General features: G+C 39.8%; 2 protein-coding genes across 8 annotated transcripts; one reads left to right on the top strand and one right to left on the bottom strand.

The window, feature by feature from the left end:
• Positions 1-669: 669 nt before the first annotated feature.
• On the top strand, positions 670-5,735 carry LOC306841029 (cyclin-dependent kinase 2 homolog). Of its 7 annotated transcripts, XM_079370655.1 has the most exons (15): positions 670-773; positions 1,023-1,074; positions 1,259-1,321; positions 1,490-1,525; positions 1,639-1,748; positions 1,865-2,097; positions 2,254-2,289; positions 2,436-2,501; positions 2,619-2,662; positions 2,766-2,793; positions 2,878-3,018; positions 3,242-3,434; positions 3,583-3,715; positions 4,054-4,161; positions 5,051-5,735. In XM_079370655.1, exons 6-15 carry the CDS (start codon positions 2,025-2,027, stop codon positions 5,486-5,488), a joined length of 1,260 nt encoding a protein of 419 aa, XP_079226781.1. In that variant the 5' UTR covers positions 670-773; positions 1,023-1,074; positions 1,259-1,321; positions 1,490-1,525; positions 1,639-1,748; positions 1,865-2,024; the 3' UTR covers positions 5,489-5,735. The 7 variants fall into 7 exon arrangements, 6 of the variants coding, with proteins under 6 accessions (XP_079226781.1, XP_079226777.1, XP_079226776.1 ...); XM_079370651.1 differs by having other exon boundaries at positions 672-773; positions 1,026-1,074; positions 2,766-3,018; XM_079370650.1 differs by having other exon boundaries at positions 672-773; positions 2,766-3,018.
• On the bottom strand, positions 4,058-10,018 carry LOC306841064 (uncharacterized protein). Its single transcript, XM_079370707.1, has 14 exons — positions 9,874-10,018; positions 9,280-9,354; positions 9,042-9,101; positions 8,781-8,871; positions 8,498-8,586; positions 8,271-8,398; positions 8,132-8,183; positions 7,832-7,929; positions 7,537-7,677; positions 7,392-7,453; positions 6,746-6,792; positions 6,517-6,665; positions 5,929-6,143; positions 4,058-4,162 (listed from the first exon to the last, which is right to left on the bottom strand). Exons 1-14 carry the CDS (start codon positions 9,921-9,923, stop codon positions 4,157-4,159), a joined length of 1,263 nt encoding a protein of 420 aa, XP_079226833.1. The 5' UTR covers positions 9,924-10,018; the 3' UTR covers positions 4,058-4,156.
• Positions 10,019-26,200: the final 16,182 nt, after the last annotated feature.

Genomic DNA, 26,200 nt, shown 5'->3' with positions numbered 1-26,200 from the left:
TAAAAACCAAGAAAGCAAGCCCCTTCTGGACCATCTTTGACACACCAAAGATCCTATTTTGGCACATCATTGGTTTCCAGAACAGTAATCTGACTCCAGGTCTGTTTTCGTTTCCTCCAACATGTTTGACAGATGAAGCAGATGCACCCAAAACGGGGAAAGAGATGGATGTGATTGAGCATGTGGGACATCCCGTCATAGAAGGACTGACATCACCGACAAATTAAACTTGCCTGAACTACGGCATACATTTTAGGACATCCTCAGGTCTCAGACGAAGGTGTCAGACCTCAGACGAAAAAGCATCAGTTCTCAGGAAAACCTCCGTCGGGTGTCAGACCTCAGACTAAACGGCCTCAGATGAAACTGTCTCAGACTAAACGGCGTCAGACCTCAGACGAAACGGCCTCAGACGAAAAAGCCTCAGACGAAAAAGCCTCAGACGAAACGGCCTCAGACTGAACGGCCTCAGACGAAAAAGCCTCAGACGAAACGGCCTCAGACGAAAAAGCCTCAGACGAAAAAGCCTCAGACGAAACGGCCTCAGACGAAAAAGCCTCAGACGAAAAAGCCTCAGACATATTTATGTTATTTATTTTTAAATTCGAGGGGGGGGGGGGGGGGGGTGACTAAACGGCCTCAGATATAATTATTTTATTTATTTATATATTTTTAAATTGGGGGGAAGCGGAGCGTTGCCGGGGAACATGAAACGTCATCAAGATGCGACCACAACAACCCTGGCGCGTCTATGGGCGCGGAATGAAAATACAGTAAGTAAGTTTTAGTTAACGTTCGCCGTTCTGTTTCTTTTGCTTATGCCATTGTTATATATATTGATTTATTGACTTATGGTTAAAAGGTAGGAAGAGAGCTAGCGTTATATTATATTTTTTTAAATTGTAAAATTAGGCCGATACTATTGTGTCTTGCTAATCGTAGCTAGCTTCAGTACATTAACGTTAGTAGCAATGGCTAATGTTTTGCTAAATTGGTCAGTAATTGATCCATATATATTTCAGCAGATGGACAAAGTGAAAGCCTATGAGGATCTTCAAAAAGAACTTGAAAACGGTAACGACTGTTTCATTGTGGTTTAACGGTAATGGTAGCACATTCATGCTGACTTTAACTGCCACACAACGCTGTATGTATGTGTACTTTTTGTTGTTAAAATATAAAAGGTGAATTTGATTCAAGATTTGGTGACTGACTACTGCATTATTGTCACTCCCTCCACTTCAAATTTAATTTGTAGGTGAGCTTACCAAAAAAGGCTTTGATGCCAAAGTCAAAAAGCTCCTGGCAGCTGACAAAACAGGTAGGCTTGACTATTGATAGTTGTTGCACAACTTGTAAAAAATTACAGGCTGATTGAACGTACAATATGAGGACATCACATTTGTATATGAAGTTCACTGTACAGAAGCCTGTGGCAGTTGTGGAATTAATGCAGTTGTTTCATAACACTGCCCTTCTCATATTGCAGATGACACCAACTCAAGAAGGGCCAATGCATTTTTAAGTAAGGAAAAATAAAATTGTACACAGTTGTAAGAGCTAGTACTGTTACTAAGAAATAGTTTAGATCGCTTGGCTTGACACAATTGTCAGTCTAAATGTATAACTACTTTACAGGTGCAGCAGAGGCATTTGGCAAAGCCAAAAAGCTACTAAAGCCCCAAGTAAAGAAAAAACAATTTCCACTCAATGATAAAGATTTGGGCTGTGGAAAATCATTAGTGAAGGTGTGTGAATACTAAGCCACAGACACAGATTGTATGAATGTGTTGTATACATATCTTTGTAAAGACCTTCTTTTATTATGATTACATTTTATTTTATTTTTTTCCCTTGATGTTAGATAAGACTGGCTCCAATGGAGTGGAAGCCTAGAACTCTCAGAAAGTATGGACGGTACCAGAAACTGATTTTGGATGAAACTCCACCTCGCGTCCTTCTACAAGGCCATGAAACCTATGATGACTTGGTCAACATAGGCAAAAACAGTTTCTGGCCAGGGGATGTTGAGGGGAGTGAGTTCACCCTTTGCCATTCTGATGGGTCCAGGTGGAGTAAGGAGGACTTTCACAAAGAGTATAAGACTGTTTCAGACCTTTCGACTCCATGGAAAAGGACAGTTTATGTTGGACGAAGAGAATGTGGTAATTAATAGGCAATAGTGTAATAAGTATTGCTTTTATCTTTAATGTCCAATTTGTTAATTTTGTAAGAAATATTGTTTTTTTGCAGATGTCATGGTTTCAGGTGATCTAAGTTCCGCCTCAGGTGTGTACTTGTATATCTGCCAATGCTAAATGAAAGATTTTTTAAATTTTGTCTTGTGATTACATTTCCAACCTATATAAGCTTGTGCACTATGTGTTTGCTAATGTATGTTTATATTTTTTTGTGTAATGTGTCTAATTTTGCAGATGAACTCCTTAAAACTGATGTGGGCGATGATGAAAGTGGCATCTGTATGTCTGCCGATACTGAATGTATGGACTTTTTTTAGTGTATCTTGAAATTACATATTGAACCGGTATATGGTTGTGTAGTATGTGTGCACTATTGCATGGTTACAATTTTAGTCTAATACATGTCTTATTTTGCAGATGAATTCCCTGAAACTGATGTGGGTAGGAGTCTTGCAGATCAGGTAAAGCCTTGATCTTCATTATGGTCTTATTTGTGTCACGGACATTAGTTAGTACACAGTGGAAAACATGCAGTATAGATATTTTCTCCAAATGTGTTCATAGGATATCCATCCTAAGACATCCAGCTCAGGTGAACTGGAGACAGGGAGAGCGAGAAAGGAAAGCCAGTGCAGGTCACAGGTGGATGTAAATTCAGGGTCATCTGCAATTATAGGCAGAGCTGTAAGCCAAGGGCTGTCACCATGTGCACCTATAGGGGAAAGGAGAGCAGTGGAGGGAGATGAAGAGCTATTTGTAGGTTCTGCAAATATGTTTCTCCCTGAATCGTCCAGCATGACTCCCATTTTACCATCATGTAAGTAATGTTTTTTGTTAGATTTATCATTAGACATATTTTTAAGCAGAGGTTGAGTTAAACCAAAGAAAGAATAGAAGTTGTCATATTTCAGGGGTAGAAACTGACTACAGCTCCTGGAGATAGCCTTGCATGGTTTAGATATGACTGTTCTACAAACATGACAGGAGTGATTGGAGCACCAAGTGGCAGCTGTTTGATAATGTGTGTTTTTATCCCCAAGTGTATCTTCCACGTGTTCCATATGTGGACAAGGCTTTAATTAAATACGATGAAGAAAACCTACTTGGTGAAGGAACATTTGGCAAGGTATATCAAGGTTCTTTCCATGGTACTCCGGCAGCTGTTAAAAGGATAGTATTTGGCTCTGCAGGATGTGAGGACGACGACATCCAACATGAAATAAACGTGTCCTTGTAAGAACTTACATGTGATTTATATTGTTTTTTTATTTGATAGTGCTGTGTTTGCGAAAGTTTTATAATGATACATTTATCATTGTATTTATCAATGTTGTAAAACAATGTGACACTACATTGTGTTCTTTGTCTTGTATTTTATCAGGAGACTGTCTCATCCCAACATTGTCAGACTCATGGCAGCAGCCCGCAGTGAGACCTGCTTTTTGTTGGCGACCGAATACATTCACGGAGCCACCCTGGAAGCAGTGCTTCATACAGACAACTGCTTTGTAAAGGTGCCATTACTCTTTCTCTTATGTCTGCATGAACAATGTTTAGGTGTGTCTGTGGGGGGGGGGGGGGGCTTACTTACTTTGTCTGCTGCCACAGAAGCACAGGATGTTTGCCATAAAGGCATTTTATTTGCTAGAGCTGTATCTGTGCCTTTTTTTTATTGCACTTCCACCTATGGGTAATTTGGAAGTTGACGTTCTTGTCAATACGTGTACATTTATTTCGGAAGAGATGCAGGACATAGTTACGATTTCTGCACACTTGACCCCATAATGTTTAATTTGAGCAACATTTTCACTATTTCTTTAGTTTACATATATTTTACCTTTTGTCTTGTTAGCTCGAAGGACATGATGCCAGTTTCATATCATTGGACCTTTCAATGGCTGTTGAGTATATCCATGCACAAAGAATCATTCACCAAGACTTAAAGCCAGCAAATGTCATGGTAAGCTACTTGTCTTGAATTACAGTTTTTCTCCCTGATTTTGTTAATTTTCCCAGATCACAACTGAAATTCTCAACTATTTGTTCAACCTCCACGTCATCAAGTCACTTATGCACATCAGAAAAGCAATTTCTCTGCTTTTTCAACAAGTTAAACAGATACAGTACTGCAGATGCAAATGCTTTGGCATATTCATGCAAAGGATTATGTACACTTATACAATTTCCTACATTATCCAGAGCGTATGTTATGTACTGTAGATAAACATGTTTTACATAGGTTATTTTTGATTGTCTTGCCCCCTGAAACATCTAATCATTCGTTCATTGCATGAATCAGTACATGCAGAATGGTTGAACATGTCACATTTTCAATACTGTAACACATTTTGATCGACATGGCATGATCACTTAAATGTAGGAAAGAGTGGACGACTATACATAATTTGCATGAATGTCCCAAAGGATTTGTCCAAAACAATTAGAAATTTGTTTTATGATGTGCACCAATGACTACATGTGGAGGTTGAATAATAAGTTTTGAGATTTTAAATTCTGATCTGAGAAATCTATCAAGCAACTGAAAAAAAATTGTAAAGACAAATTAACCCATATTGTGGGTGTGGTGCTAAGTTGTGAGCTTCATCCCTCTGCCAAGGTTGCCTTGCATCTGTTTCCTGAGATTCACTGCACATCAATAAAAAAAAAGTTAAAAGTGCATCCTACCTGAATACCATAAACATTGGACACTATGGGTGATAGGACTGTAATTAGTATGGGAATTATATAGGTATTATGTCTGTTGCAGCCACGTGGTTTTGACCAGTTATACAATCTGTGAGATTTTGGACAACCTGACCTTAAAAGATTTGTATTTCAATACCTTACAGGTTCACTACCCATCTAAGAAGGCAATCCTGACAGACTGGGGCCTGGCAAACATTAGAGACACTGTGATGGTTCGTCAAGGCAGTAGGTTCACTGCACAGGCTGTAGGGCCAACTGGTGGTACTTATCTTTACATGGCTCCCGAATGCATTCTACACTTTGAAGAGGCCTCCTTGCAGACAGACATGTGGTCCATGGGAGCTACATACCTGGAGCTCCTCACTGGGTCTGTTCCGTGGAAGGTCAAGAAACAACGAGAGCTGGTTGCACTAATGGCTGCCAAAACCCCACCACATGCCCTAGCACATCTCAGTGAGAGGTACAGTTTTCTTAGTGGGTTGGTAAGCTATGACCCCGCATCGAGGCCTGCCGCATCTGATGTTGTACAGTTCCTCAAGTCAGGAGTTGATCTTGCAAGCCGATATGGCTACAGCTGGTAATCAAGCAATAAGTTGGGGTTCAACAGTACATTTTTACCACTGTGCTAATATGTTTTGCTGTATGTTGTAGTCTGCTGTTTATGAAGCACTGAAATTCTTTTCTTACAGTTGAAAATTATCAAGAAATCAAAATGTAGGTTAGGACCTTTGAAACATGGAAAACATTGTTTAACAAGAAAGTTTCACTTTTTCTGAACACTAAACTTCCAATACTGTGAAAATGTTCAAATAAAAACATTGCCAGTTATTTGTATCATTTTATTTCTCAAAAGGTATTTAATATACTCCAGCTGATAGCCCTGTCGCTTGTCTTAGCCAAAGGAAGACTGGTGAGGTGTTTTAAAGATGTCACTTGCTCACTCCCCTCCCATCCTCTGTCTGATGAGAACTTCGTATATCTCATTTGCCTCTGCAAATGTACAGGGTGTAGGAATTGTATTCTTGTTCATGGCAGTGGTGAATTCTTGGACTATCATGAGGTATGCAGCAAGACAACCATCTGCTGTGTTTGGAAAATGACTGCTTTCCAAAATGGCATGGCACATGTCTCGGAACTCCTGGTTTGCCACCATTAATGGTTCATCTTTCTCACTGACAAGTTCTTTAGCGTAGTCGAGGAGGTCTGTGTCGACTGGGCACAGCATGTCAGCAAAACCTGCAATTGGGGGAACATTTTCCATTAGAATGACAAGTACATCAATAATTGCAAAGCTGTTTCAGAGCATGCATATAAATCAGTTCACCATGACCTACAATGCTTTAAGCTGAAGCTTCAATGTCTTTCCTGCATGTTAATTTAAATATGAAATGTTTTAAGTAGGTTTACAGATTTAGTAATATGAAATTAAAAAGATAGGTAGCCAACACTAAAACATAAACAAATATTTACAAATTTCAGAATTTGTTCCTATAATCTGTCAGTCTGATGCAATGGTGTGATTACATTGGCAAATGACGTGTGTTTTGTTACGTTAGAATTAAGTTAAATAAAGATTATCAACTTTTGTTGCAACTTGCAAGTAACATACCAGGAGGTGGGGACGTGTAGAGAACATCTGGCTTCCCAAATGGACCTGCAGCATAGCGTTGTTTGCGGATGTCATGGATGTTCCATGTTATCTGCTCAGTTTTCAAATCTTTCTGAAGGAGTGGAAGGTGTGTGTACTGCAAGCAGTTGCTTTGGAGAAAGAAATGGAACTCAATGTTAACATTAAATCTGTTAGTGACATGCAATTAATCTGATCATTATTGACTTACATGTGTACAGGGTTGTCAAGCTCAAGGATGCCAGACTCCATCATGGCCTAAGCATGTGATTTTGAAAAAGACAGAAGTTGTATGTTTTAGCATTACATCAGTGAACCAAATTCTAAATTTATGTCAATCAAGTCTATGATTACAATAAGAGTGAGGAAATGCCCAAAAACTACAAGATTTTAATTCCCAAAGATGAGTGGGTTTTTTTAAATAAAAATAAAGTCATGTAGCAAAGTAACTAGAAAATCAGGGTATGCAGCATTTATTTTCTTTTATATTAAGTCAAAACATCCTCATGCTTTTCCTTAAATACGCATACACAACAGTTAGGATCACTTCAGAAGGCAATAGAATAAAGCAAATGCTCCTGCTTGACGAGGACTTTTTTGATCTTATACTCTACAGTTTATATGTGTTTCTTGGGGACAGATTCAATCAGCCTTGACTAGCAACACATTACATTTAGAAAACTATCTAATCCAAGATATGGTCCAAAAACAAAAGAAAGTCAAACATCTAAATTGTCAGTTGGTGTTGGATGTTCATTTTACATCAAGCTGGTGTAAATGTCAAGCAAAAAAACATTAAACTTTAGGAGCGTACTTTTTTTATTACGTCTGTATTGTTAAATCATTTGCTTTTATACCTCAAATGTTATCAGCCATTTCTTGATCCATGCCCTCTTTAAAATGCTGTTGAACCATTCGGCTCTCTAAACAATGAAAAATTACACTATTATTTTGAATGCCATCAGTGCCGGTCTAAAAATATTTGTGTATAAATGTAAAAACTTTCCTGGTTGTGCACTGATGTCCCCATTCTGAAGCACTGCTGTGCCTGGTTCCCCTGCTCACGCATGTGAAATGCCATCTGCATTTGACCAACAACAAGGTTCTCCTTTCCTCTGTCACCTCGAATCAATTTGGGACAGCCTGAGCATACAAAAAGAAAATCTTTTGTTTGTGCCATAACTGTTTGGTATTTGAAACCATATCAAGGACATTCTATTGTTACCAAAACTTAAATCTTTCGCTTGGTAACTGTTTTCTAGGAATTCCAACCAATTAAAAACAATACAGTGCATACCACCCTGCTCCTGAACAGCATCGTAGAAGTATCTTGCAACAAATCTTTGCTTGCGGTTGGAAGTGCCTAGCTTCAACCAAAGAAGTTTCCTAGAAAAACTGAGTGGACAACAACAGAAAAGGTGCACATATTCACATTACTATAATAGGACTGAATTACCGTTATGGCACGTGTAATCATAGCAAGACTTTTACTGAAAGTCTACATGGCCATATGTGACAAAATCTACATCAACACCTAATCTTCATGGAACATTAAATTATCAATGAATTTACAGACTGCAAAGAAAATGCAACATACCCATCAATACCTAGATGTATCCACATGCCAAAGAACTTCAGTTTGTCATTACCTGTATGGAACAATGTATGTTTCTGAATGAGTATAAACTTACCATCTTAGAAGTTGATCACTTAAATTTAAAAGATAAGATATGTACCATCAATGTGCCAGGTGTCATTTGGGCCATGGCAGAAGTAATTCCTCCGGTGAATTTTCTTCTTGCCAGGAGCTCTTTTTTGAAGACCACTTGCATCCAGATCCCTCATTATTTCAGCAACATCATTTCTATATTAACAGGAGATTACAAATTAATTAAAATGACCTACAAATTAATTGAAATGAGCTTCTACCTCATAACATTAAGAGCAAAGTATAGAGACCAACCTGTAGCAAGGCTGCACTCCTCTGATATCCCGAACCCGTTTCAGCATTGCCCTGATGCCTTGTTCAGGTGACCACTGTCTCATCTCACTCTGTAAATCAACACATTGCACAACATATTAAACCATTTGAATTATCATAAGGAAAAACACTGCAAATACAACCTGAGCAACTAACATTTCATTACATGTATTCAATATATCGGCAAAAATCCTGCAACAAAGGTTCCAGAAAAACATATTAATATCTTAGCCTTATTGACGATACTTGTTTTATTAAGGCTTACCTCCACAGCTTTGCGGATTTCAGTGAGAGGTCGCTGGGGGTCTCTCCGCCTCAATCCCAGAACTTTCAAAATCCTTCTCATGTGTCTCTCACTGTTAGGTCACAAAACAACCACAATACATGCTTTCCTTATAAAAGCACATGCATTGTGTCTTGTCCACAAGGAAAAGACTTTTGTAATTATAAGACAATGTGCATATCAGAGATGTGTCATGTCAATGGTATCTGATACAGCAACACATTTCTCAAAATGCAGGCCTACCTGATTTCATGTCCAGATGAAGCCAATACAGAGCGTATTTCCTTCTGTTTCAAGCCATTTCTGAATAACAATATTATCATATCCTCTACAAAACGTTAAGTGTGACAACCATAGGTTGAATGATATTCTAACACCTGTACTGATGCAAAATAGCTAGCCAGTGGAATTATGGAAATTTCTGGGTGTGAACATTCTACTTAAGAGGTAGTAACTTTATTCAGCTAAAACTCATACATACATAGCCTCATAAGTATATTGATGATTGTGGATACTCCTTTCACTCTTGCTGTCAGTTGACATCTTGCACCAATGTCTGAAAAAAAGTAAACAACAAAAATGTTATTGCAAAATAATAGCGTTAGGCAATTAGTAGAAATCCACAACTGACAGCTTTCTATACAATACGTCATTTGAAATTTAACGAGCTATAATTTTAGGACTAATGGTCAGTATTTACACTTGGTTCATTTTAAATATCAAACAAAATGTGAGAATTTGATTTACTACAATACACGACCTAATCACTTCACTGTTTTAAGTGCTTTAATAGCCTCACAGCGTTAATCATTTAAAGCCTCCCATAATCATTTAAGGGAGCTAAAATATGTGTCTGCTACAAACGTATGCTATGTACATTTGTAGCAATTGCTACTACTGAAGCTAGCTACGATTAGCAAGACACAATAGTATCGGCCTAATTTTACAATTTAAAAAATATAATATAACGCTAGCTCTCTTCCTACCTTTTAACCATAAGTCAATAAATCAATATATATAACAATGGCATAAGCAAAAGAAACAGAACGGCGAACGTTAACTAAAACTTACTTACTGTATTTTCATTCCGCGCCCATAGACGCGCCAGGGTTGTTGTGGTCGCATCTTGATGACGTTTCATGTTCCCCGGCAACGCTCCGCTTCCCCCCCAATTTAAAAATATATAAATAAATAAAATAATTATATCTGAGGCCGTTTAGTCACCCCCCCCCCCCCCCCCTCGAATTTAAAAATAAATAAAATAAATATGTCTGAGGCTTTTTCGTCTGAGGCTTTTTCGTCTGAGGCCGTTTCGTCTGAGGCTTTTTCGTCTGAGGCTTTTTCGTCTGAGGCCGTTTCGTCTGAGGCTTTTTCGTCTGAGGCCGTTTCGTCTGAGGCTTTTTCGTCTGAGGCCGTTCAGTCTGAGGCCGTTTCGTCTGAGGCTTTTTCGTCTGAGGCCGTTTCGTCTGAGGCTTTTTCGTCTGAGGCTTTTTCGTCTGAGGCCGTTTCGTCTGAGGCTTTTTCGTCTGAGGCCGTTTCGTCTGAGGCTTTTTCGTCTGAGGCTTTTTCGTCTGAGGCCGTTTCGTCTGAGGCTTTTTCGTCTGAGGCCGTTTCGTCTGAGGTCTGACGCCGTTTAGTCTGAGACAGTTTCATCTGAGGCCGTTTAGTCTGAGGTCTGACACCCGACGGAGGTTTTCCTGAGAACTGATGCTTTTTCGTCTGAGGTCTGACACCTTCGTCTGAGACCTGAGGATGTCCTAAAATGTATGCCGTACTGAACCTGTTCTTTGGCCTGTTGCGTTTTCATCCCACATCTGCCAGGTGTTTCAAAGTCGTGGGTTTTTTCTTCAATCAAAAAGTGGCTCTCAATTTGTTTTCACAGTTAAGAGATGACAGTGTGATAAGGGTGTGAGATTGCTGAAACATCTGTCATCAAATACTTGTCCCAATTTTTCAGATACCTGAATTACAAGGCTGGTAACAAAAAATGACCTATTTACAGTGTCTTTCTTTGACAGTTTTAATAGTTCATTCATCAACTATTTTTTTTTTTACTCAAGCGTATCTGTCTCCATGAACACTGAAGGTTGTCTTTATCCAAACTGACACTTTTGAGTGAAGAAAGCAGAAACAGCTGATGGATTCATCTCAGCTCATTGTCAGACAAGCTGACTTTAAGTGCCAAATAATCCTCAGAAAAACAAATACAAACACACCACTTAACCACTTACAGAAGGAAAAAAAAAGGTGCAACAGACCTTTGGATCCAAGTATTTGACATTACATAACCGTTAAAATCAGATAAAGAGACACTTGATGCACCTACAAAAAGCCTTCAGGCTTTACACAAAGTCTTATGGATAATAAATGAAGGCTACGTTGGGGAAATTGAGCATTTCTAATCAATTCATAGAGCAAATTGGGCTGGGTGACAGTTTGTCAAGTGGTTAGGTTTTTCTTCCAGATTTGTTGAGTGTTCTTAAATGTCTTTATAATGATGCAGAGTTTTCCTTCAGACTCCATGCTGAGTCTGTCTGCTTTTGAATGTGTCATATTTCGCTGATGATAGATTTCCTCCTCCAGCAGCGAACAAAAGGTCCTCTCCCATCTGCGTTCTGTCTCCTATATCCAGCTCCCCTAAGCTTGAGCCTTCTTTAACTTAAATCATCTCATTTTCAATACATTTAACAGCACCTCATTTCAAGTTATCCTGATTTTCTAAAGAGGTCTCCCTGGAGCCTCAATCTCAACCACAATTTAATGATTGTATTTCCAGTCTATGCATGTGCACCCTGACACCAGAGTAATGCTGATAAGAGTTTTTTTTTCTTTTTTTTGAATGAAGATTCAAAGGCGTTGAAAATTCTATTGCACTTTCGAGGTAATGGACATATCTTGTCATATCACACTGTTTCTACACATACTTTATTTGTTTTGAAAGGTTGGATATTGGAAACCAGAAAAAAAAAAAAACTATTTCATGACAAGTGTTTATCTTGTAACTGTCCCAAAAAAATTAAACAACTGTCTCTTTTTGGTTGAAGCAAAATAAAACATGCCCCTCACTGCTGACAGCTATCTCAGTTGGACACTGTTGGTGGGGTGAGTGGATGAGGGATGTCTCCTGAGGCAAGACATGGTGCACAGAGAACAAAAAAGTGGTGGACTAATCAACAGTCTGCTCTACGATGCTATGATGAGAATATGTGCCTTAATATCAATGCTACGTGTCGTTCAACTGAATAACAATATCAGCAAACGTGTGGAGAACATAAAACATAATACTGCAGTTTAATTACGTGCATGGAGATCGGAGCAGTCTCATGCAAGCTTCTAGGGTACCAACCAATAGAGCTAATTTCAGACACTGGGACTTTTTTGGTCATTGATTTAAACCAGGCTTGCCAGCTGAATAATTGCAGAGCCCAAAGAAAATGTCTGAAAAAGTCCTGACATTTGCAGGAGGAGCTTTGTGATTGCAAATAGGCGCTTTTGTTCCCCCCCTAAGACTTCAGCTCAAGTTTCTTCTGCCAGCCTCCAAGTTTTTGTCGAGCATCAAATCTGAGAGATTTAATGTGAGAATACATCAGGATATTAAGCAGAGAATTATCCTCAAATATGTGATAGGGGGTTGTGATGATTACATCCTGTGATTGGTTCACGATGCACAGACTGTAACATAGCTGCAAACGTGAGTAGGCACTTACAACAAAGGTGACTGAAGACACAAAACAGAAGACAAGTAACTATTAAAATGCTCCTGTCTCGTGTTCTACATAAAGAGAGAGCTGCATCCGTCCATCAGATTCATTATGACCAACAGCTTTGATCAAAGATGACAGAATGAACAGCGAGAGAGTAAGGGAGGATAACAGACAGCGAGGAGAAAGGGAAAAGAAACATTCTCCTGTGGTAGTGACATGTTCTGAAGGCCTCTATAAGGTGTTATTGCTTTAATAACACTCTATAGAGGCCGTCAGAACCTGTCACACTATTTTGAGATTACTAGAATCTATTGCTCGCCTTACAAATCACTGTTGTTTTCTCACAAGGCGATGCACCTCACTGCTGTGGCCACTGAATGCTGACAATGGCCCCAACGAGAGTCGGGGAGACTTTGTTTAATTTAGTAATTATTCAGCCTCAAACAAGAAGGTGCTGACGTGGAGACTGAACAGATTTACTGTTTGGGGTCAGAGCATCCAGCAGGGTATCTAATCATGCGCACTTACACACTAAATTAGCAGAGCTTTGTTTACCTCTGCTCTGAGAGCGCGGACCCCACAGAGAGCAGGGAAGGAGCCGGGATAAGAAAAAGAGGCCCACATGGATCCGCTGCAGTTCAAATTAAAGCCAATGATCTAAAAGCGAGGTTCAGTAACAGATTAAATTGCATTGTATCCATGGAAACAAAGCGAGCAGGAGAGGCTGAGACGTCTGGTAGCCAGCTAGTCAGTGAATTCCACGAGTGAGGAGAACATAAACTCCTGGTTGTACTGTTCAGACATCTTGAAGCTGCTCTGAACATTTGTGTTACGAGTCAGAATGAATTTGGAACCAGCAGCATGACTCAGAGACAGAAGATACAAACAATTTATTAAACAGCGAGTGACAACGGTGGACAAATGTACTACATGAAAGATGTGACTAGACTGTGATACATGAAATATAAGGTGACTAGAATGTGTTACATGGAATATAATGTGACTAGAGAATGATCCCAAAACCCAGAGTCCAAAAACATGCGCGAAGTTGAGCCAGACGTAGACGAACGAGACGACAGGGGGGAAGACGAGGTTGCAGGAAGGGCAGGCTTGGGTAACTAACGAGAGGGAGAAAAAACACGAGAGGTCAAAAACACGATAATCAAAAACGAGCATTCACAGAGTCACTAGAGAACTGGTGTTGACACGGAGAGTACAAACCCATGAGGGAAGAACAATAATCTGGCGCCAGCAGCATGGAAGGAGCCGGCTAAAATAGTGTGCTGATTGGATTGCAGACACCTGTGAGCCAACCTGAAACTTATCGCTAATTACAGGGGGAAGGGAGACACAGAGGGAGTAGACAGACAGGGAGAACAAAACAAACACACGTGGCACAGCACACCAGAACCCCCAAACCTGACAATTTGGCTTGAAAAAGTAAACAAAAATTCACATAAGACTAAAGATAGCAGTCTAATTTAGCTTAATCTTAGATGTGAATGAAACCATTCTTGTTGTTTTTAAAGGCGCTATATGAACACAATCATTATTATTATTATTATTATTATTATTATTATTATTATTACTATTATTATTATTATTATAGTGGCATTATACGTGTGCTCTTTTTAGAAAACAGGTCCTAATAATAATGTGTTAAGTGCCCTTTGATTTTTTTTGATTTTTTTTTTTACACATTTCTACCTTTCAGCAGGACATATCACACTCCAGTATTGACTATTACAGATGTTTCTCACAGTACTGGTAAAACTAACATTTTAGAAGTTTTCGCAAATAAATGGCTAGGGTTTTTGTGTTTATTACCCCGATCACCAGGACACAGGAGAACCCTTTTAAGAGGGTAAATGTTATAGGTCTTGTTGTGTTTAAATTATATTTCAACATATATCTGTGAAATTTCACTTCCATTTGAGATTTGAATATTGTATTGTATCTATCTTGGGTGATAGGTATTCTGGTTGCCCAGGTTGTTTTGAAAAAAATATAACATTGTTGTATAATATTGGGAGATTATAGATGCCTTTTACAATGAATGAGAACAGGTGTTTAAAAAATAGGGTGACATGCCTGAGACCTCAGGGGGTTAAGAACAGTAGCAGCTCTAAACATGACCTCTGACAGCAGTACCCTCTGGGCCACTGTAAGAAGTTATTTACACGATGAAAGATGAAAATGACCAAAGCTGTGATGACCAAAGAGGCGACAGTGAGATGAAAATACATCACTATATGGTACAGAGTTATTGTGCAGCAAGAGCAGTGTCTCACCCTGTATTGTATCATAAATCAAAGCAGTGCAGTGTCTGAGTGGTTAAATCTATCACTGAGGGGATTGTAGCACATCATACTTCTTTTCACAAAAGATATGTTGTGCGTCCTGAGCTCATGATAACAGATCATTTTAATTTCTCATTCTCAAACCAGGTTCAGTTCTGCAAAATCCCCAAGTCTTTAAGAAGAGAAAGATAGCAGATTACAACAAAGGAGTGCACAGCTTCGGTTACTTTGCAAACATGTCGCAGGTCATAGAGAGAGTTAACTGTGACAGCAGAGGGTGAGGGTGACTGTGGGTCAGGTTGGGGCAATAATTTAGACAGTTATGTATTTATTTATTTAACGTTTTTTTTGGTTGCGTATAACAGCCTTACACACATATGATTCCGAGTGTAATCCACACATTGAGGAATACAGACTATTAATATGACACTGGTTTCAAATCTGTATTGGTATCGACAGAGATCCACAGCTCAGGTATCAGATCCGTATCAGACTTAAACAAGTTGTATGAGTCCATCTCTTGTTTAAAAGTGAACAAATGTTGACCATGTCAGGAACGTGGATTTTGCAGGTTTTTTTTTTTTTTTTTTTTACAATCTTTGGACATCACACATAAGTATGTGTCACTGACCCAGCTCACACCACATTAATGGTCTCAATAAACAGAAGGGTTTAAGGAACTCATTTCTGAGTCTTACAACTGTCTTACTGTATTACATTCCCTGTGCAAGTAAATGTTGGTAAACTCAGTGACAACATTAAGCAGCAACATAGTAGCCAAGCTCTGAAAGTGGATGCTTTGTGTCCTTTACAGAGTGAGGGTGACAAAACGTTGCTCTCAGAGGTGTCTAAGGAAACAAATACCCAGCAACACCTGTGGACTCTGACACAGCACATTAACACTTAGAAAAATCACATCTGCAGTGACACTTTACCCTGAGCTGCACTGCTGCAGGCAGAATGTGCAAATAAAGTTTTTTTCCACTTTCTTTCACATCCACTTTAGTCACCGCCAGCCTCAGACAAGACAACAGTCTTTCAGATGAGAGATGATAACCATGTAAAGCCAATCTATCACTTCATGTCAGACCATACAACTGTTAATGCAGCTCATCAACTCATGAAGTCCTATCAGTATGCCATGTTCAATAACCAGTTCTCTGTAATGTTGGGGTTTTCCTGGAGCTAATACGCAGTCAACATTTATGTTGGGTTTCATAGAGTAACATTTGTTACGTTTTTTATCAAATTAACATTAATAATCTTTTTTATTTAATTATTAATATAAATCAATAATGTCCTATTAAACTGAGTTTAATAGACCTCGAGGCACCACCCTGACATTAGAAAAAAACAACCAAATATTACAACATCAGTCTCAAATTCATTAATTAAGTACTAACATTATTAATAAATAACAATCTGTATTTGATTGAAGGCGTGAAATCCAAACACAAGGCCCTTCCACCCGGCCTATCACAATGCAAATACATAGTAATCACAAGCAACTGCTCTTTACATTCTAACAGAGTTTATTTAAACAAAGAAACATCAAGTTGATCAATGAAAATCAATGAACTCAATCAAACCAAATACTATTAGAAACTCAACTACAGAACAGAAAGCAGAAACAAACAAGTGTGGCACGTGTGTTTCTGTGTGTGCGTGTATGTGAGAGAACGAGAGAGAAGAGACCGAGTGAAACTCTGTCTGTACCTGATCTATGTCTCTGCAGCATCAGCACGGCTACAGATCTCTATGTGTGTGCGTCTGCACTGAAAGGTGCGCGTGTGGGAGAGGAGAAAAGAAACAGCGCACCTCTGAAGAGCTGGATCACAGTTTGAAACTCATGCACAACTCGGGTATTGTTTCCTTCAACCCCCAGAAGCCAGTGGCCGAATTTATGTTAGGCAGTTTTTGCACTGGTCTTCCTGATCATGAAGCTATTACTCGACTTTAACACTCGAGTTCACAGAGAGACACACACGGGACGCAGCGGCCCAAATAATGAAAACAAAAGAGGTTTTAAACTAGTAAAACCTGACACGCAGTAGTCAAATAACAAGCAAATATTATCACAGTCTCACAATAATAACTAAATTATTAAACACACTCCATAAAACTAACTGCCCAGACCTAATTAAGCCTCAGTTGTAAAGTGTTTGTCCGCAGTTGAGGAGAGGTCGGTTGATGAAATCAGATCACCACTTTGTTTCTGTGCAGAAGAGTTTTGATGGCAGCGTCTGTATATGAGCAGGCTCTGTGTGTTCTCCTTGGGTTGCCTGCACGCCAAAACTTTTAAGGTGTGCTGTGAGGTGGAAAAAGACGTGTTTCTCTGGATGCTGGAAGCTTTTAAAGGGGAAGAAAAATGGGAGATAACTGTTTTTATTCACCTCCAACTTCACACCTATGTGTTAGGTGTTGCAGAATATTCTGGGAGTATCTGCAAGGTATGCTGGGAGTAACAGTCTTTTGTCATGGATCACAAAAGGGACACAAGTCTGAGTTTAGTTTGGCATTCTGGCTGGACCCAACAATTGACAGCCAATAGGTGTTTGACAGTTCACAAGGGTCACTGTTTTTTAGTACATTTAGGTAAAAAGCAACAACAAGTACTGGGTGCATTTATCGAAGTTTCTCTAATTTATTTTAAAACACACCGTTTCATTCAACTGGTCTTGTTAAGAGCTACCTGTGATAGTAGGTACAGTCTAAAGTGGAGGCCATACAGTGAAAAGCGCAAAATCTCGCAATACATTCTTTTTTCATTTTCAATCCCATTCATCCTCTCCTTAATACAGTGCAGTTGTCCTGTCCCCTTCGCAGAAAAGCAGCCGCAAAGCATGATGTTTCCACCCCCATGCTTCACAGTAGGGATGGTGTTCCTGAGACAGTAATCATCTCTCTTTTTCCTCCTTCACTCTACGGCGAGTGAAGTTTAGACTTAAAAGTTCTATTTTGGTCTCATCTGACCACATGACTTTCTCCCATGCCTCGTCTGGATCATCCAGATACTCATTGGCAAACTTTAGACGGGCCTGGACATGTGATGACTTGAGCAGGGGAACCTTCTGTGCAATGCATGAAAGCATTGATCTACTTTCACCCCGTAGCCCTTTCCAGCCTTGTGGAATACAATTTTGTCTCAGGTGTCTTTTGACAGCTCTTTGGTCTTGCCCATGGTAGTAGTTGTAGTCTGACTGACAGTGGGGCGGTTAGTCTTTAACCAGCTCAAACAGGCGCTACTAATTTAGAATACTAAGTGGAGTAGAGGTGGAGGTTTTAAAGGCAAAGTATCAGGTCTTTGAGAGCCAGAGTTTTTGCTGATTGGCAGGTGTTCAAATTTCTGTCTTTTAAATGCTGTCTCTCACAGTGGAGATGCACCTATGATGGAAATTTCAGACCACTCCATAACTTTTAAATTGGAGAACTTGTCAAATTGCAGGGTGTTAAAATACTTATGTTCCTTAGTGTATATAAACACTGTTAAAGGCCTAACAGCCAAGTAGTTAGCTAAAATGAAAGTTATTTGGCAGGTGGAGACATGAGAGACATACTTAAGAACTGCATCTGTCACTCTGAGGCAGCATGTGATTGTGTCTGACAGAGCTGCATTAACAAATCCATGTGGGAATACGTGGGGAGCTGAAGACAAACGTTAGGAAAGCAGGAGTGTAACAGATGGATAGATCATGGCAGCTATGGAGAGACAACTAGACAATGTGAGCCAGATAGAAAATTAGATTTATCAGCAGTTTTTGTGTGTGTGTGTGTGTGTTTTATGTGTAAAGACCAACTGCAAAGAGCCGAGAAACGTAGGAAAAGACACCAGAGGGCAGCAGGAGCTCCTTTGTCCTCTGGATTCCCCTGCTCCTCCTGCGGACGAGTCTGCGGCTCAAGGATCGGCCTCGCCGGCCACGAGAAGTGGCACCAACAGCAACGCCATTGACCCCCCTCCGAAGCAAGCGTCATTTTCGGAAACGATGGACAGCTAACCATGTGTGTGTGTGTGTGTGTGTGTGTGTGTGTGTGCGTGTGTGTGTGAGTGAGTGCAATGTAGAGGGTTGTAGGGTGTTAAAAAACAGGATCAGGGGATGGTGTGTTTTATTCAAGGGTGGAATTTTTGCTTTGCTGGCAAATTCTGCTCTGTGTTTAATACGCCCTGCAGTCCATCATCTACGGATACTATCCAATCTGTGGAAGCGTTTACTTCTATTGACCAAGTTTTCAGAAAGTGACATGCACACCGTCTGATTTTACAAGAGACACACTCCCTGATCATTCTCTTTGATAGAGTATTCCAGCAAAGGCCACATTATCTAAAGAAGATATAAAGGCAGCACATGTATAAGATAGGCAGGAGAAGTAGAAATAAAAAGGGACTGAGGTTGAGAATTATAAGAATAAAAATATATAAGCAATATCTAAGCACAACAGACTGCAAATCTTTGCCTCCCATATCAATACAATAAGTTTAGCATCACATCCAAAAGTTGGAAAAGGGTATTTGTTTGTACACAGTATGTGTTGTAGCAACCGAGGGGGGACATCAGAGCAGCTCATGATAAAATAGGAGACAGATCTAATGTCACTGAAAACAAAGTGTCTTTGATGTAACTTTGCAACTCGGTTACCCTCAACATGCTGCTTGCTTGAAAGCAGGTTAGGTAAACTCTGCTCTGCATTCCCCGAATGGCTGCAGGTGACACCAATGCCCTGTGCCCAGAGGCTGTAACACCTGAACTGGGAAGAAGAACACTTCCTCTATATCACCTCCCCCAGCCTGAGCTTGGGGATCTGTTTACCCTGGTTTGCCACAGTGTGTGGAATGCATGCGTGTTGTGGATATGATATGATGCAAGGGTTGCTTGTTAACTGTAGTTTGAACACATAGGCTATCTTTTTTTTTTGGATTTCATGATGAAACAGTCTGGGCCAACTCTCATTACTTAATCAAGAAATCTCAGTGCTCACTGCAATTTCATGTGGCCTACTTTGTTGTGTTCGCAGGCTAATGTTAGCACACTTGAGTTTGTTAGTGCGGAGCCTCACATTGCATATAAACTGACACAGAGTAGCTGTGATCTAAAACTCTTACTAAAACAGTGAGCAGGCTTACTTTTTCAAAAACGTCTTTTATACACAAAGAGAGGACTTGTACATGTAAACCTGATGTAAACGCAGCCAGCGGGACCTCCACTTCAGACATTCATGACTGAGAAATTTGCACAGGATGTCGATTTCTGCTACACTTATCTTGCCGGTTTGATAATTCAGTGTTATGTTTAAATACGTTGTAGGATGTGCAACATTTTACGAAAAGCTGGAGAAAACGCTAGAATGCACACTTATCCATTCAGCATTCTTCATGTTTTTTCACACAGGTATACGGTAGTGACAGATTTTCAGATGTCAATCATACAGCTTGTCTGTCTGTGTGTTTCTGTGTATCATTTTCGTATTCTCTGTAGCCCCTGACAGCTGTCGCCTTTTCTCTCCTGGCTGCATACATTTGCGCATTTTTCTGTTCTCTAAATAAAAACGACAGATAGCATCAAAACACAGCTCTCACTCCTATTGCATAAAGCACACGCAGGCATAGTTACACAGCAGGAAATAAACACAAAAAAATGATGACAAACACACAGGGCAGTTTGAGCATAGATAGCATAACATCTCCTGGAACATGTGCGTTATTATAACAAACTGGCAATGAAGCGTGTGTGTGTGTGTGTTTGTGTGTGTGTGTGTGTGTGTGTGTGTGTGTGTGCAGCTTAACTCGTGTTAAGGGGACACCTGACAAGAACAAGAATGGAGTCTTTGTTATCTTAATAGCAGCTGTAGAGACTATAGAGAGCAGTGAGTATTCATGTCTCCGTCCATCCATGAGTGCACAGCCGAAGCTGGAGGAGAGATCAGGAGATACAAACGTCAATAACACAGATGCAGGGATGAAGGAGAAAAGGGAACAGGAGAATTAAATGTGAGCAAGAGATGGTAAACAATGACGATGAGAGAGAGGAGAGAATGCGTTACAGTGACTTAACAGAGGGACGTTTGTAAGCAAAAGTCCCTTTACTACAAAAAGCTGCCATTGCAAGTGGTTTTCTAGCAACAAGGTTCATGACATCAACTCTGTCACAGATGCTCCGACGTTAGTTTGCATTTTGATTCTCCTTGTTTAGCAACAAAGGCTCTACATTCAGCTTCACCCCTCAGTTACATGAAGATATATTCTACCAGAGGGCTTTCCCTCTGATCCCCTGTTGTGCCTCTAAAAGCCTTTCAGCAAGATAGGTAACCCCCATCTGCCCAAGTCCTGCTGGATGACCAGCAACCCAACCACAGGGCAGGAAGAACATTTACATCGACTGTAAACAAATAAAATGATTTGTTCTATGAGCACTAATATGAAGCACTATCCAAAACTGTATTACTAAAAAATTTTTTTGTAAAAGAACAACATACCACTAAGTTGATCTTTCTGTTCATAAGAATAAACTATTACATGAAGGGGGACATCTTCCCTCTCTTCAAAATCTAACTCTGTCACTCCTTTGTTGTGTGACGAGAACAGTCAAGGAGCAATGGCTGCATTCTCCTTTCTCTTTTATTCTCTCCACTTTTCTCATGTGATTTCTCTGAAAGCCTTTCCCTCTCTCTGTACCTTCATATCTGTATGAACACTGGAGTCTTTCAGAGTGCACTGTGAGTGGAGTTGCAGCTTGCTCAGGCCCAGAGGAGCGGTTGGAGCAGTAAAGATTAACAGCCGAGGCAAGTGGAATGAACAAATCTGAGAGATGGTGAAATGAGCCAGAAGATACAGAAAAAGGGAAAAAAATTATAATGGGGAGTATACTACCTTGTTGGGATGAAGACCTAGTAAACAGGGGTTTATTCAAGAAATTGGAACTTTCTTTATTCCATCTGTGTTATAAATTACTTTTATGAAAAGTGTTTATTTTGCCTGATTTAAGTATACACAATTCCTTTTAACTATTTTTGCCATAGTGTCTGTGTGTGACACTGCGATATGTGACCAAAAAAAAAGGAAGAGAAGACATAAAAGTGGGAGAATCAAATGTTGGTGGAGTTAAGAACTATAACAGCTGTTCTACACTCAGATAAAAAAAAATGGAGACAGTTCAGGAGAAGGGCCCACTCTGGCATCTCTCTGACAATCTTCTTATCATGTGTCTTTTCCCATAAGTCCTCAATCTATCAGAACCTGCCCTCCTCAGATAAGAATCCACTTTAATATAAAAATTCTATTACAAAGGTGAAAACTATCCATCTGCTCTTCTGCTTACATTGATTTATTTGATATTGCAGGCCAGGGAACTATTCCACTTTGGCCTCGGGAATCTTTCTCCACCCGTCACTGTCCGCAGAGATTTCAGATTACACGATTACCTGACAGGTTGACCTTCACTTAACTATCTGACCGCGGGTCCATGTCATCCTCCATGTCTTTTATTGATGTGATTTGATCTCGTCTTTGGCTCAGCAGATGTTTGTTATTGTAAACTAAAGCAGCCTCTCTGGTTGACTTGGTTCCCCTTTAAAGTAGAGGTTAATAAGTAATGGAGCGTTTCATCTTCCTTGGCTGGCAGGTAGCTGGATGTCTAACAGGGACATCATTGCACGGGTAAATACAAATACCTATTATCAAATCTATGTGTTTCATCAGTTTCTGATTCTTCTGACTGCCACAACCTGAGACCTGAGAGTACTGTCTGAGCCATCTCATTTATTTGAATAAAATATGTACTGGTCTTGTGCTTGTCGTTCCCTTAATCACACACTGAGGTTGTCGTCATCTCATTTTATTAACAATATATGTGGACATGTGCACAGGACCAATAATCAATAGATTGTAAAGTGAGAGAGAGACAGATACAGATAGAGAGAGGAGCAGGATATTACAGGTAATTCAGTCATTGTCACTATAACTGTGACAAGAACATAGTTGCTGGGTCTTAATCAGATAAGAAACAATGGAATGACATTTGTTTCTTCCAGCATTATTATTATTATAGCATCTATTGTCTGCCTCTGAAGGGGTTCATCACACTATCTACCTCCGCCTGCTGCCACGCCAGCAAACAAGCTGCCAGCCGACTCACCGGGAAACTTTTAAAAGGTGGAGAGAAACAAAACTCTCCCTGTCTGCAGAGTCTCACTCTTAGTCTCACAACCATTGTCTCCCTCTGCTCTATCTCCATGTGCAGAAACTTAACACATAGAGTGAACGCATGTAATTCTACAGTATCCTTTAGAGCTACACAGGCGCATCTCTAAGGATCTCTCGAAACCACAAAATCAATTCTCCCTCTTTAAGCAAGCCATTAGAAGGCACCAAGGAGCAAAACAACACTTGTTCAAGGCAAAGCATTATCGTATGTATTCTGTTTACAGGCAACCCCTAATGAACACAGCCCATTACACACTGCTGCACAGAAGCTACTATATGCATCACATTAAATCTATGCAAGTATAAATTTCACTCCATTTGTGTGAAAACAAGAAAAAGCAAACTCAGATAAAATGTCCTCTCTCTTCTTCCTGCTTTCTCTTGTACAGCTGATTATGCTCAAACTGCTGAGACGGGTCCAAACTCAATGAGGGTGGAGCTGAGGGGATGAAGTGGAGGTGGAGGGGTTGGCCAAGAGCAAATTCACAATAAAGCCAGAACAGTGGATTGGTAATTAGAAGAGCTCTGTTTAAAATTCCAGAGGCATCAGTACATTATAGATTTCGTAAATTAAAATTTTCAGGGGTTTTTTCGTCTCAGTCACACAGAAGCAATACACGGAAGAGATTTAAAATAAATAGTGATATACTGGCAAATGCTCTTGCTTGCATGGGAGGTCAGCATTCAATCTTTCTGGACAGGAGAATATATATTTCTGAATGTCTCTGAGGAACAGTTTGGATTTGTGTGAGTAAACACTGAGAATTCAGTGCAGCCTATATAAAGATATTTGTTGGCCGCTGCTTGCTGCTAATGGAGTCCTGCATTCTTGGTTTAGGATGAATGTTGCAATACGCATCATACATGCAGATCTTTTTTTGTAAGGGACATTTTTCAAAATGTGAGTAATTTTATTGAACGTATGTAACTTACAGCGGATGAATATTGTCGAAAGAGCAGAAAAACACAAAAAACAAAGTTAAGAACAGAGGTAGGGAGGGACGAGCCACTGTGGGAGGGAAGGTGCAAGTGTGTGCAGGTGTAACATGCGGTTGGAAGGGAAGAAAGATGGGTAAATTAATGTTGCTTGTGCCACAAAGAATAAATGAACATGTAAACTACCCAAATATTTGATGTAACTTTTTCTAATCTTAGTAAAGATCCCCCCGCCCCCCATCACTCCTTCAGCCCTGTACATCCAAATGATGTGGGACTCACTGACACAGTTTGATGATAGGTGGCCCACAGTATCCATTATTTCTTTGTGACAGTTCATGAATATCTCAGAGATGAGGCTTGGGGAGCAGATGGAAAAAACTCCATCACATCTTAAGAGGTACACACACTGAATCGCTCTGGTCTTTGGCACTTCGTTTTGCGCTCAAACACAAACATGGTTTTATATTTGCAATGAAACTGAGTATGTTGAACTCTCATATTAACCTCCTCTGTGCTCCGATTTCACATCAAAGTTCTGCTCAGCAATAAATGGCAAACTCTCTCTGACATAGGGGAGATTGCTCTGTCTAAAAAAAAGCAATCAGCCAAAGCATGCACTCAAGTGGATAAATCACTGTGGTGCAGGCAAAGAGAATGCTTGGCCATTTTTTTTCACCTACTACTTCTGTCAGAAGATAAGCACATTGTGGAAGTCCCAATGCACTCCTGCATCCTTCAAATCTGATTGAATCAATGTTCTTGCATGTCAAGTTGAAAAGAAAGTTACAAGCAGACTAGCAGATACTTTGCTGTTCTGCACAATTCCTGCTGCAATTTCCTTAAACATATTTCCCTCTCTGTTGAGCTGTTGTTCACAGTGATGGTGACTTGTACTTTCACTCGACAAGACCTGTTCACAGAAGCCTTCTTTCTCCAACCACCATTTTCTTTATGATCCTATCAAGACATAGGGCTAACCTTTACTTTGGTTTCATCACGTGTGTTAACAGGGTTAACAAAGTATGTGACGTGAGACTACCTCCTCTCTGTGCTTTCAGCACATGTGGTGATTAAACATAGAACTATTTTTTTATGATATGTAAGTTTTCGTCATCTGTTGTTGTCTTTTGAAATGTGCCTTCAGCTTTTATAGTAATGCGTCCCTAAAGGGACTGCCATACAGTAGTCGTTGTCGTAGTCCAGCTCGCTGTGCACATATCCATGTTTAAAAAAGCTTAAGCTGTGGCTGGAGAAGTTATACCACTGTGTGTGTGTGTGTGTGTGTGTGTGTGTGTGTGTGTGTGTGTGTGTGTGTGTGTGTGTGTGTGTGTGTGTGTGCCATTCATTATTTCTGTTTTACTTACTATATACAGTTAGGTTAAACCAAGAAAGTTTGGTTACAAATATAATGCCAGTTGAACTATTGTAGCCTATAACAATGTGAGCACAAAAGAACTGAACTGAATAATGACGTCAACAATGAGTACAGTACTGATACTAATTGCGTTCTATTTTATTCTCACATTTGTACTTATTTTAGTCTTGTTTTTTCTTTTGCACTAAAACAACAAGACAATTTTTTCAAAATGTAAATGTACTTGGCGAAAAAAAAAAAAAAAAAGATTCTAATTCTGATTCTGATACAAGAGATCTTATTTCCATGTTTGGTTTCTTCCCACCCTTTTTTGTATGCAGTACGTGATTGTTGCAAGTCAGTGCTAATATATCTTCAGAGAGCTAGCATGGCATGCTAACATTGCTTCATGCCAACGTTGATGAGACATCTGAGCTGTCACACATTTGTCTGTCCAAGCAGAAGCTGCTGGCTAATGTAGATTGAGAGACACTTGATCTTTGAAGATTCCTTCTTCAGGACGACTGGTTCTGGTTGTAAACACGGAATTAAAAGATTAACAGAGGCAGCTGTCCTTGATAATCGTGTTAACCTCACTTATATATCCCTGATCTCAAGTTTCTTTCAACTCCTTTCCTAAAAAGACACATACATAGACATATATTTTGTTCTATTTTCTGCAACGACAAACTGCCAACACTGTGTCTGTTTAGGAGGGTCCAGATAAAGAGCTGAGAGCAGCAGGAGAGACAAGCAGAGCTCAGAGCAAAGGTGGCTCCTGGCCATCCATCTCCAGTTTCAGGTCTAAGAGACCTGACAGGTCCACGTCCTCCTGGGCTGTAATCACAGATACCCAGACAAGCCAAGAGCTGTCATTCAAAAGGTTCCAGCTAGACAGTCCCAATAAATGG

Source organism: Symphodus melops, assembly GCF_947650265.1.
Source record: "Symphodus melops genome assembly, chromosome: 1".
Taxonomy (NCBI): domain Eukaryota; kingdom Metazoa; phylum Chordata; class Actinopteri; order Labriformes; family Labridae; genus Symphodus; species Symphodus melops.
The sequence above is the reverse complement of the archived record's forward strand: the minus strand, read 5'-3'. Positions and strand labels throughout refer to the sequence as shown.

Bases quoted from the DNA above. Each gene is read 5' to 3' on its own strand.
- LOC306841064 (XM_079370707.1), bottom strand. From the start codon at position 9,923: ATGCGACCACAACAACCCTGGCGCGTCTATGGGCGCGGAATGAAAATA. The intron at 8,587-8,780 runs GTAAGCCTTAAT...GTTGATTTACAG, and splicing joins AAATCCGCAAAGCTGTGGAG to AGTGAGATGAGACAGTGGTC. The intron at 7,930-8,131 runs GTATGTTGCATT...TTGTCCACTCAG, and splicing joins ATACATCTAGGTATTGATGG to TTTTTCTAGGAAACTTCTTT.
- LOC306841029 (XM_079370651.1), top strand. From the start codon at position 2,025: ATGTTGAGGGGAGTGAGTTCACCCTTTGCCATTCTGATGGGTCCAGGT. The intron at 2,663-2,765 runs GTAAAGCCTTGA...ATGTGTTCATAG, and splicing joins GTAGGAGTCTTGCAGATCAG to GATATCCATCCTAAGACATC. The intron at 3,019-3,241 runs GTAAGTAATGTT...TTTATCCCCAAG, and splicing joins GACTCCCATTTTACCATCAT to TGTATCTTCCACGTGTTCCA.